Source organism: Rutidosis leptorrhynchoides, chromosome 7, assembly GCF_046630445.1.
Source record: "Rutidosis leptorrhynchoides isolate AG116_Rl617_1_P2 chromosome 7, CSIRO_AGI_Rlap_v1, whole genome shotgun sequence".
NCBI lineage: Eukaryota > Viridiplantae > Streptophyta > Magnoliopsida > Asterales > Asteraceae > Rutidosis > Rutidosis leptorrhynchoides.
Genome location: NC_092339.1, coordinates 253,757,814 through 253,770,340, shown reverse-complemented (window position 1 = coordinate 253,770,340; position 12,527 = coordinate 253,757,814). Strand labels below are relative to the sequence as shown.

The following is a 12,527-nucleotide window of genomic DNA, read 5'->3' as shown; positions in this document are numbered from 1 at the left end:
ATAATCTCATTGCACTCAATCCGTAATTAAGTTACATCATTAATTAAGGATTGATCAAGAAACAAAACCCAATCTGACAAAATTAAAAAAGAATTACCCGATCTTCAAGTCGATGACTATTAAAGCAACAAATCGGAAGCAACAGTTGACTTTTATGAATCTACAATTGGAACCACAAACACCAGTAGCAACATATCGGAAGTCAGATTGGGTTTTGTTTCTATCTTTATTGAGTCAGAGACGGTTTCTCGAAGAAGATTGGGTTTTGTTTCTATCTTTATTGAGTCAGAGACGGTTTCTCGAAGAAGGTAGCGGCGGCCATCAAGCACCAGAAACATGATTGTTCTTGTAAGTAATCACCTTCGTAGGTGGTTCCAGTAAGTAATCAAGCACTGCGAATATTTTTTTGTGTTTCGGTTGGAAATTTGGGGAATATGTAATTTGATACGAAATTGATGTGGAAATTTGGAAATCATTACGTTTTGTTCGTTTTATTGTTTTGTATCAACTAACATGCAGAGATCATTACAGGTTGTTTGATATACGAAATAGGTTTTTTTGGGTTTTGATTTAACTATTTTAATTTTGGGTTTTGGTTTCGAGATGGGAGTAGTTTTTTTTGAATTTTGAGATCAATGTGGAGATGTAATTTTGAGGTTAAAATTAAAGATGAAAGTCTTTGATTTTGATTTGGTAAAGTATTTAGATGAAAATGTTAAGAGGTAGTTGAGTTTTTGTTGTTGGATGTGTTGAATTAGGGGTTTTTTGTGAAATAAAGAAGAAGAACGTGAAAGAAAAAAAAAAAAAAAGGAAAAATGACTATTTTACCCATCATGTGCAAGCCATGTGATTTAACTTAACGGAAAAGGTAACGCCCGTGAGACGGAGTGACTAATTGTGCAAGATTTGCAAACCTCAGTGACTATTTTTGCAAGAAAAAAAAATCATAGTGACTAAAGTTGCAAAATTTAACAAACTACAGTGACCATTTGTGTAATTAAATCTAAGTTTTATTATAAGCCAAGTTGCAAAATTCGCTATTCGGAGATTAATTGGCCAAGGTTTTGTAATGAGTAATCAGCAATTTGGGGATGAATCGGATTGTAGTTTATACATTTAAATATTAAATTTCAAAAATTATGTGTAAATATAGAAGAAAGCCATAAACATAAACATAAACTTTAAAATAATTGTGTAAAATTGTTCATTTTTTTCAAAAACTCTAGAGTTTAGTTTTAATTCATGCTATAATGTTGATCAATTTTGACTTTGACAACTTTGACTACCAAATTTGATTTTTATCCATCAATCGACGTTGACTGACTGACTGGACATATTTTAGAAAATCGGAGCAGACTGCTATAAAAATGAGTAATCGAGGATTAATTGGGGAGTAATCAGCTTTTTTACAACAGTGATTATAGGATTAGTTATTTGGTAAACATTAGAAAGTTACAGATTAACGAATACGTTAAGTTTTAAGTTTAAGGGTTATCTTTACAACATTCAGAGTGTACAGATTATTTGTACATTAGATAACTACCATCAGCCAATATATATATATATATATATATATATATATATATATATATATATATATATATATATATATATATATATATATATATATATATATATATATATATGAAAGACCAAATTTCTTAACCATCCTAAGGGTTATCAACATCCACATAAATATCATAAAGTTAAAAAAACTCATAGATACTTGTATCACCCACTACTAGTCTAGTAATATATCTAAACGATAAGCTCGTAAGACATATAACTTTGTTCTATATAGAACTAGGTATGTTTTTGGCTATGCATTATGCACAGCCCATGAAATATGTAGGTTGAGTCAAAGCAGCTGATTAAATAAAGATTCAATTTAGTAGGTGAAATATATGAATAAATAAAAATATGGGAAATAGATATTGAATATAAACATGAAAAAATAAAAGATACGGAGTAAAAATTAATAAATAAATAAAAAAATGAATAGGATGGAAACAAAAAGTTAGTGTGACCCGTTTCGTTTGTACTACATGGCCAACATAAATGTCAAATAAAAACACTACACCTGGCAATCAGAAAGTAATTCACAACGAAATGAAATGTTATCTAAAACTAAACTGCCACGTGGAAGCTCTTGAAAGTGCTACAGTGGAAACCCATCTTTCCTTATATAGTATAGATATAGATATAGATATAAATAAATATAGATAACCATGTCTTAGAGTAACATACACTTTTAATAAATACTCCATCTGTACCATATTAATTATCCATATTTTTTTTCGGGTTGTCTCAAATTAATTGTTCACTTTCAAAAATAAAAAGTAAATTTAATAAAGTTTACAATATGTCAATATTGTCCCGAATGAATTAATTAGATTAAACAAGTGAGAGTCATTTCTAGTTAATTGATTGAGGGTAAAACTTTAAAGTTGAAAAAAAAACCTAGAAAAAATACGGATGATATTTCATAAACTGTGTGTTTGTTGTCTGGTGACAATTAATCTGGAGGGAGGGAGTAGCTGCACTTTTTCCATCGGATGATTCAAGGAAGATGAGAAAGTAGGTTGGCTCAAAAGACTGCGTTGAAGAAAAACCATCAATTGTTGCAGTGCAAGAAACAAAATGCGGATACATAGAGGAAAAATGGGTCGAGAATATTTGGGGATCGAGTAATTTTGTGTTCTTGCAGAAACAAGAAAGTGGTTGGTCGGGCGGTATGCTCCTGATTTGGAACACCAATATGTTTGCATTAAACAAAGTTGTTGAAGGCAATTTTTATTTAGTGATACATGACTTCTAGAAAGGTAAAGATGAGGAATCAGTCACTGTAAATATTAATATTAATGGGCCTCACAGTGACGAAAAAGAAAAGGATGCAGAAGAGTCTCGAGGATCTAATGACTTTCAACACTGATTCATGGGTGCTTTGCGGAGATTTTAATGAGGTAAGGTTTCAAAGCGAAAGACATGATAGAAAAGTCGGGGTCAGTTGAAATCTCATTGTCGGAAAGCGATCCACCCGGGTAAGTAATGATGGAATCAAATAAAGTAAATTAGATCGCTTCCTAATCTTTGGTCAGATCGTTTAGTTGATGCTACACTTGGAGCATTTGGAGATTCACGAACGAGACCATCTTTAGTGGAACTCTTCCAAAGAAAAGATGTTTGTTTGATAACACTCATAATTTTTCTTTTCATTAGGTTAAACATAGAGGTCAACTAAATTAATGTCGCAATATTTGGCTTATTTATCCTTCGTAATTGTTGGATTTTTTGTCCGTTTCTAGCTCCTTGATAGCGGGTCTTTCTAGTGAATTTTGACATTAGAAAAAATGGTTTTGGGAACAGGATGGCATCTCATAGGGTTATAATGCATCCTTTATAACCTTAACTCCTAAAAGGGCGAACCCGGTAATTTGGGGTGATTATTGCTCAATTAGCCTCATTGGGAGCTTCTAATAAAAAATTGCAGAAGAACTCTATAATAGGCTTTGAGTGGGGTTATCCCTTCTCTAATCGAATAGAGTGCTTTCGCTCAAAATGGGTCGATCCTTGACGGGGTCATTGTGGTAAATGAAGTAATTGGTGAACTAAAAAGACAAAGGAAAGAGAGTTTATTTTTAAGGTTGATTTTCATAAATCATTTGATAGTGTAAATCGCATATATCCTTTGAACTTGATGTAGGTGATGGTATTTGGAACAGAGTGGAGAAACCGGATGGAATCATGTTTTCACCCAACAATGGTATTGATTCTGATAATGGATCTCCCACTTTAGATTTCAAGCTAGAGAGTGAATTACGCCAAGACGATCTCTTATCACCCATCCTTTTTATCATTGCGAGTGAAGGACTTTATATGTTATTCAAGTCAGCATATAAAAGTGCTCTCTTTAAAGGAGTTGAAGTTGGGAAGGATACGATTTATATTTCACATCTTCACTATGATACCATCATTACTGGAGACGGGTCGAATAGAAACATACAACGATTGCAACTTCTTAAAGATTTTAAAATGTTTTGAAGAGATGTCGGGTCTTGTTGGTGCATGTAATCCCCAGTTCTATATTTAATACTCGTTTATTTCAGTCATGTCATGTATGAAATTTGTGTTTGAATATTGGTTATCATTTATTAATGTTTATCTTGTTTAACCAATGCCGAAGGATGAGTTTAGAGTTGTTGGTTGGCAACTCTGACCATCGCCCTATGGAATGAACCATCGGACGAGGGACGTGGAGCATCAACCGGTGGTCAAGAACCATCGCCCGATGGTCACTGCAGATGGTTATATATATGGGTTACGGGGTTCATTGTTAGTTTACGAACCCTACACCTCTTAGCCGTCATATTGTGATCTGCAATCGTCCCTACACCTACCCCAACCGAATACAAACTCTTAGGCGTCGTTCTAATCATCTAGGTGTTGGTTTAATTGATCCCGAAGTGTAAACGTATTCGTCTCAATCTAGTTTATTGTTTTCCGCCTTTAAACTGGTCATAAACGTTTGATCTAAGGTCCACAATTCGTCTACAAGTCTTAAGACGAACATATCAGAAAATCACTAATTGGTACTCCGTATGACACAAGGCAAGTTACAAACATAAGGTGACATAATTGGCAAGAATATATCATTAAAACAATCGGTAAGAATATACCATTGAAACAATCGTTAAGAATATATCATTACAATCAGTTGGTTACAGATTAATGGAATCCTTGGAAAAATTTGCTAGTAATTGCTAACATATACCAACCAAAAACAATAGAACTAATTAGTTACAATTATCTCCGTCCATATCTTTTTTCTTTAAGCTCTAATGTAATCACCTCATAGCCTTTAAAATTTTAAGTTATTGCAGACAAGCTCTTTAAGTTACAAGAACTAATATGATTAGCTGTTATTGTATATTAAACTAGTCCTTAAAACTAGTTACAAAGTATTTTACTGATTAGCTAAGACACTAGGACACTAAGACCAAAGTGTTTGGAACAGATAACCGAAATATACTTTCAGTGTGGTCAGCGTGCAAAATAAGACTCGTGCAAAAATAGATTTGGTCCTCCAGTGTCCTCTCTAGGGGATGGAGATACAAGTGGAAACAAATTCCTAAAGCTAAACCTTCATTTTTAGTAGGAATATATTTCTTAATTGAGTTCAGTTTTTGGTTTAAGCGACTTTGAAAAATTGAAAATCGAAAACAATATAACAGAACTGAAAATCAAATATTGAATTCGGTTTCGATTTTAATCGATCTGAAAACCGTTCTTTAAATTCGCTTTAACACCGGTTTTGATTTGGTTCCTTATTCGTATTAAAAGGCTTGAACCAAATATAAAACACCCCTAATTGTTGTTACTTGCGCTCAAAGTTAAATTTTCCCTGTCAAGAAGCATATTATCCGCATGACACTAAGTGTTTGCTCTAGATTTGTTTTGTAGATTTATTTATTAAATTTTGTTATATCTTGAATTGAGTTTTGCATTGATAAGTTTGTATTCTTTTCATTATGGATTAGTGTTCGAAGATGAACTCTCAACTTTTGAACATAACCCTTCCTTCGGACATAATAGAAAACATTCTATGGCGTCTACCAATTGAAGAGATATTAAGGTCAAGTATCCTCTCTAAAGAATGGAGGTACAGTTGGACCAAAATTCCAAAAGTTGTGTTTACGGTGTTCGATGAATCAACCTCTAAAAATCATCTGCCCGTTGTCGAGCAAGATTTTGAAAACCGGGCAAGTGAAAGGAAAAAGATGAGTAGTAGATGTAAAATTTTCAATGCTATTTACCAATTCATGTTACTACACCAGGGACCAATCATTGACTTCACCCTTGACATGAGATGGTCCATAAATTTTAAATACTTTCCGGAAATCGACCAAATATTACTTCATTTGTCAAGAAAGAATACTCTCAAGAAACTTTATATGTGTTCTGGTTGTATTATTTTTAATCGAAAACATATTAATTCATTTGCCGATGAAGAAGGCAATCGATTATTGACTCTCTGTAAGCTACCCTTGACCATTTCTCGTTTCATCAGTTAACAGACCTATATCTTTCTGGTTGTGGTATTTATAATCCACCAACATTTAACGGATTTGGTAGCCTTACAACCTTATTCTTGGAGAATGTTGTCATCACTGAAAAAGCACTAGGGCACATCTTATCAAATAATCCACTACTTAAAAGCTTCACAATGGTATATTAGTTGTTACTATACTATCTATCCTCATGGACTTCATATATCCAATTTTAATTTCTGAAGTAATTGACTAATTGCAGCCTGCTGGTATTGTACTTTATGGTGAGGATGAACATGCCACCTTCCTCATTCAGCTATTTCCTGTGATTGAACATCTTGCTCTTTGTGCTCGTCACATTTGGGTAAATTTATTCACGTTATATGTATTTACATCAACTTGTAAACTTTGTTTTTTATACATATTTGTTTCCATATAGCTGGATTTTTTCATTAGCGGAGTCGTTCCACGAGAAGTTGCAAGTTCATTAGTCCACCTCAAATAATTATACTTACAAGAAATGTGTTTCCTTGTAAATGAGTGGTTGCGGTTTCTTTTTCTTATGATCGTTAGCTCCCCAAACTTGGAGAAGCTTAAACTAGTGTTAAACAACTACAACCAATCCTATTTAGTTTTCAGTTAATTTTCATGTTTCATCTCTTTAAGCATATATCTTATATAGTCAATTTATGTCGCGACCCCCGTCTCGATTTCCCAAGATGTAGTGTGAACTTTTACATAGTGTCCCAGGTTATAGTCAACGTAGCAGTGGAAATATAAATATTATTACATCACGGTCTCTGTTTTTAGTTTTGGTACATCGTGGTTATAAAATACAAGTACAGACATAGTACAAATACAAATACATCATAATCTAGCCTATCAATACTAGATTTAACAAAAGAAATTTTTAAACTTCCACGATGCCCGACCTGAAAATGCTCCAAAAGCTAAGTACCTGAGATAAATACTTAAAAACGTCAATATAAATATTGGTGAGTTCATAGGTTTAGTTACAATCCATAAGTTAATGGACATCAAGATTTCATGTATAAAACAGTTAAAAGATATTCTAGTTCATGAGCTTTCAATATCGAACGTTAATGTAAAAGTACCCGAAAACAAGCGTCACTTAAGGTCTAAGTGCATGTGGTCGAAGGTTATGCATCCGATAGCCTAGAAGGCCTATCCTGATGTGAGGAGTTATCCTCAAATAGATCTATTCATAATATTCGCGTTTACCAAACCGGTAATTAACGATACCAAACCAGTAAATAAGTATTATCTCATCCCAAAAGTATAAAAGATTGATTAAAAATGGGACTACGAACTCACAAGTGATGCGGTGCAAAGCGTTCACGGTAATCGGTCAGATTGTGTTCGGTGTTCCGGGCTTGAGACCTAATGAATATTAATAGGTCATGTCATACCCCGTCCAAATTCTTCTGAACGAATACAATAACATCTGGTACCATCGCGATGAACTAACTTCTATATGCCATGAACGACTCCATGTAATATCTTTAAAATGAGCAAATTGCACAACGGAAGATTTCTTTCATACCTGAGAATAAACATGCTTTAAAGTGTCAACCAAAAGGTTGGTGAGTTCATAGGTTTATCATAAACAGTAAAATTTATCATTTTGATAGACCACAAGATTTAAATGTGCATGGTACAAATGGGCCCGAATCCTATACCCACATGTAATGTACATGTGATATCTTTTAAATACAGTACACCTTTCTCGTGTACGAAACTATTTTCATAAATCTTAGTAACCATACACATATCTCGTGTACAAAATATCATACACATAACCTGTGTATAAAATCATTCTCTCGATACATAACATTCACTTTACTTTCATTGCTTGGCTTGGTAACCGACCTTAACATATAATGCGCATCAATAATATCCCCAAAACAGAACATCTCGTCTGTATAATATATAAACTTCGAAGTACTAAACACCATGCCCACTAGCTCTTCCGTCTAGTGAACATTCTGGGTGGGGGTGTTAAATCCGGTAGCTACCTTTAGGATTCGCGTGAATTAGGGCCATACCCGTTTTCTAATTCTTAAGTTACCAAGCAATAATAATCAGGGAAAAATATTCACAACAATTAGTGACAATTATCTCCAACTAATTTAATCTTAATCTACAGAACTTCTGTCTGCATAATAATTCATTCGAGGAATGTTTTGCTTGTGTCATATCGCGTCAAACATTTATAAAAGCATTTCATGTATTCTCAGTTCAAAATATATTTCAAAAGCATTTAATAAAGCAGTTGTAAAAACAGCGCATGTATTCTCAGTTCCAAAAATGTAAAGAGTAAAAGGGAGCAAATGAACTCACAATACGATATTTTATAGTAAAAATATGCATACGACGGAACTGAACAATGTAGGTTTGGCCTCGGATTCACGAACCTATATCATTTGTATATCTATTAAAACATATAATAGAAATCACATAATTTCATTTATTAATATATATTATTTATATATTTTTAGTTATATAGAATTTATATTAAATTTAATTTAAAAAACATATACTTATATTATATCTTAGATTATATGTTATATATATATATATATATATATATATATATATATATATATATATATATATATATATAATGATTAATATCTATACATTTAGTTTTATTATTATATATCTAAAAATCAATAGTTTGTTATATATATTTATATAAATAATGTTAGTATTTTTTGATATATCGTTATATGAAATATTAATATAGTTATAGTATATGCAATAAATATAATTTATGTACAAATTATTTATCTGTTAAAAGTGATAGTTTTGAATTAATTTACTAATAATAATAATAATAATAATAGTAATAATAATAATAATAATAATAATAATAATAATAATAATAATAATAATAATAATAATAATAACTTCATTAATAATGATCATACTATTAAAAATGATCTTGTTAATAATGATACTTATGTTAAAAATATACTAATACTAATTTTTAATGAAACAAAATAATAATTTGTATTGTTTTCAAAACAATAATAATAATAATAATAATAATAATAATAATAATAATAATAATAATAATAATAATAATAATAATAATAATAATAATGATAGTAATAATAACAATAATATTAATAATAATAATGGTAATAGTAATACTACCTCAACGAAGTAGCCCTAAAAAAATGCCCAAGTCCGGGTTTGAACCCGCGACGTCCCGCTAACCCGAAACATATCCAAACCACTGATCTGCCCCTTACTTTCCGTTGAAATTCGTTCCTTAAATCTTTTTAACCATAATCATTTCTATTATTTAATTATAATCATCTTATTATTATAACTTCATTATTATCATAACATGGCATCATCATCATCATCACTACATCACCATATTATGTATATCACGTTATCATATATTATTACCATCATGCTCACAACATCATGACCTCGTCATCATCTTCATACCCATCGAGCAACCCGTAACCATCATCATTAACTTAATACGATTACCATCATCATCATCATCATACGATTTTATCATCACTATCATTATTTACGATTATTACTTCATCGTATACATCATTTAATGTCACTATGTAACATCATCATTCGATCGTATAGCCTAATATTATCATTTGATGTATCACTCGTAACATCCTAGTCTAATATGAAGAGCAGGCCCAACTAAAGAAAAATAATATGGATCGATGTACAACAGCAACCCATTTCGAGTTATATATAATGGCCTAAATATATCTAACTCTTCGGCCCACTTATTTTTACTATAAAGTTACGGCCCAGCTGGTAACCGAATGCATCTAGCAGGAAACAAAATTTAATGCAGATGGGATATCAATCATTGTGTTGGTTTCGAATAGGTACACGTCATCCCCACTATCTACCCACTAGGAAAAAGATTACCGACAATTTGATAAAGCTTTGTATCAATATTTTAGTGGGGTTGTGTCTATCCAAAAGCAAAAAAATTGACCTAAGTTGTTTTATACAACAAAGATTTACGGTTTTAATGCTCCTCCTTTTTGTTTCGATGGAACACAGCACTCAGCAATACTTTATCATCATAATTAAATAAAGAGCACTCGTCAATACTTTATCATTATAAATAAATAAAGAGCACTCATTACTTTGGGATTACCCCATCACGTTTCCAAATCGAAATAGGGATTCCGTAATGGTACTCCTCAGCTAGGAACGAAACATGCCAGCAATTATTCCACTAATGGTGGATTCCCACTTAGCTTTTATTATGGTAGTTGATTGTATAAAGGAAGCGTGCCAATTGTATTTAGAATTCGAAACAAAAGAATAAATGTCTCCATCTAATAATTACCTTCATCGTGTTCCTTACTATAATATGTCTCAAACAAAAATCAATTGGACTTATCTTTACTTAAAGATGTCGGCCAATATACCCTTAGCTTGTCCCACATAATACCACTCGCTATATACATATATATATATATATATATATATATACATATATATATATACATATATATATATATACATATATATATATATATATATATATATATATATATATATATATATATATATATATATATATATATATATATATATATATATATATATATGATCAAAGTTGCAAACTTGTGAACATAAAAGAAAAAAAAAAGAAGGGTGATGAATGGTATTTTATGAAGAAGAGAGGGAAAGAGAGAAGGTGACTAGTTGAAGTTGGTGACCGATGTTAGAGTGGTGTCTCATGGTGGTTGTAGATTGTTAGGGTGGTAGAAGGTGGTTGACGAAAGGTGTTGTAGGTGGTGGCGGTATTCTTGAACCGAAAATAAAATAGAATGATGGTGGTGTTTAAGAGGTGGTAGTGATGGGTTTCGTTCTCGGTGAAAAGATAGTGGCGAGTTTCAATGGTTTTAATACAGAAATAGTAACAGTGGTTTACGAGGAGTTTGTAACTGCACACAAACACGATCAAGAATGGGTTTCGTTGGTGATGGCAGTTTGTGTTAGAAAATAGAAAGAACAAGAAAGAATGTTGGTGTTGTGGTTTGAGTTTGAAGGTGATGTAGTAATCGAATAACTTTTTCATTAATTTGAGGCAATCGTTTGTTATATAAAGAAGACGTGTTTCGACAGGATATTCGAGCAAGAGATGAAGACAGGAGAAAGAAGTAAGAATACATAAAGCATGATCACGATGGGTAACAGAATTTGATGAATAATATTAATATTCATTTCATTCTTCTTTTCTGTTTTTCTTTCTCAAATAGCAGTAGCCGAGGTTTATATGGTGTAATTGAATAATTAAAACAGCAACAAAATTGATTGAGAGTTGTTTGGTAGTGAATGGAATCGACACTAGTGGAATAAAGAACAGAGAAAGGGAGATAAAAGATTAAAGTTGATCTCAATATCTAACTGAATTTCTTTGTAATGAGATCTCAACAAGATTACAGACAAAAATTTATAAAGTTTGATCGTGATTGGAAACAGATTCGTACGATTTATGACTTTAATATTTAACACATTTTGTTTTGTATCTGTGATAGGAGATCGTTTTGTAATTAGTTTAGAGACAGGAATGATTCTATTAGGAAGAAACAAATAAGAAAAATATAAAACTGATATTGATCTTCAACTGATTTTGGCTTGTATCTATGAATTGAGATTGACATGTTGTACTAGTTGAGACGAGAATCAATTCGGGATAGTGATGTAAAACAAACTCCACGTAATTCATCTAATAAATATAAATATATTAATAACAATAATATTTTTAATATAAAAATATAACAACAAAAATACTGATATTTATTAATGATAATGTTAAGAATAATATTAATAGTAATAATAACATTATTGATAATAATAATGAGTTATGTCTTAAAATAACAATACTTATATTAATTTTAATAATCTTAGTAATAATAATAATGATACTAAATATATTAATAGTGGTAGTAGTAGTAATGATTTAGATATAAAAATTTATGCATATCAAATTTCACATTTAAATATATAGTAATATTATTAATATTAATACTGATGTTAATATTAATAATAATAATGAAAGTAATAACATTTAATATATTAATATTATAATTTATATATTATAATATTTGATAACATTTATTGAATATTTAATATTTATATATATTACAATATATTAATAGAAATCATATATAGAAATGTATATTTATATATTTTCCTTTTTATAGTAACTTCATTATTCTAATTATTATTTTACATTTTTAATTCTATTTGATTGAAGTATACTTTATTAATTCAAAATATTATATATACACTTTTATTTATATTTATATATATTTACATATTTATTTACACGCAATTGTTCGTGAATCGTCGAGAACAGTCGAAGGTTAATTGCATATATGAAAACAGTTCAAGATTTTTGAGACTCAACCTTACAGACTTTGCATATTGTGTCAAAATATTAAATCG

General features: G+C 30.8%; 1 protein-coding gene across 1 annotated transcript; it reads left to right on the top strand.

The window, feature by feature from the left end:
- Positions 1-2,861: 2,861 nt before the first annotated feature.
- LOC139859958 (uncharacterized) lies at positions 2,862-4,041 on the top strand. The gene is made up of 3 exons (XM_071848740.1): positions 2,862-2,963; positions 3,543-3,603; positions 3,704-4,041. The coding sequence occupies exons 1-3, from the start codon at positions 2,862-2,864 to the stop codon at positions 4,039-4,041; spliced, it is 501 nt and encodes a 166-aa protein (XP_071704841.1).
- Positions 4,042-12,527: the final 8,486 nt, after the last annotated feature.

Bases quoted from the DNA above. Each gene is read 5' to 3' on its own strand.
- LOC139859958 (XM_071848740.1), top strand. From the start codon at position 2,862: ATGGGCCTCACAGTGACGAAAAAGAAAAGGATGCAGAAGAGTCTCGAG. The intron at 2,964-3,542 runs GTAAGGTTTCAA...CTAATCGAATAG, and splicing joins TTTGCGGAGATTTTAATGAG to AGTGCTTTCGCTCAAAATGG. The intron at 3,604-3,703 runs GTGAACTAAAAA...AACTTGATGTAG, and splicing joins TGTGGTAAATGAAGTAATTG to GTGATGGTATTTGGAACAGA.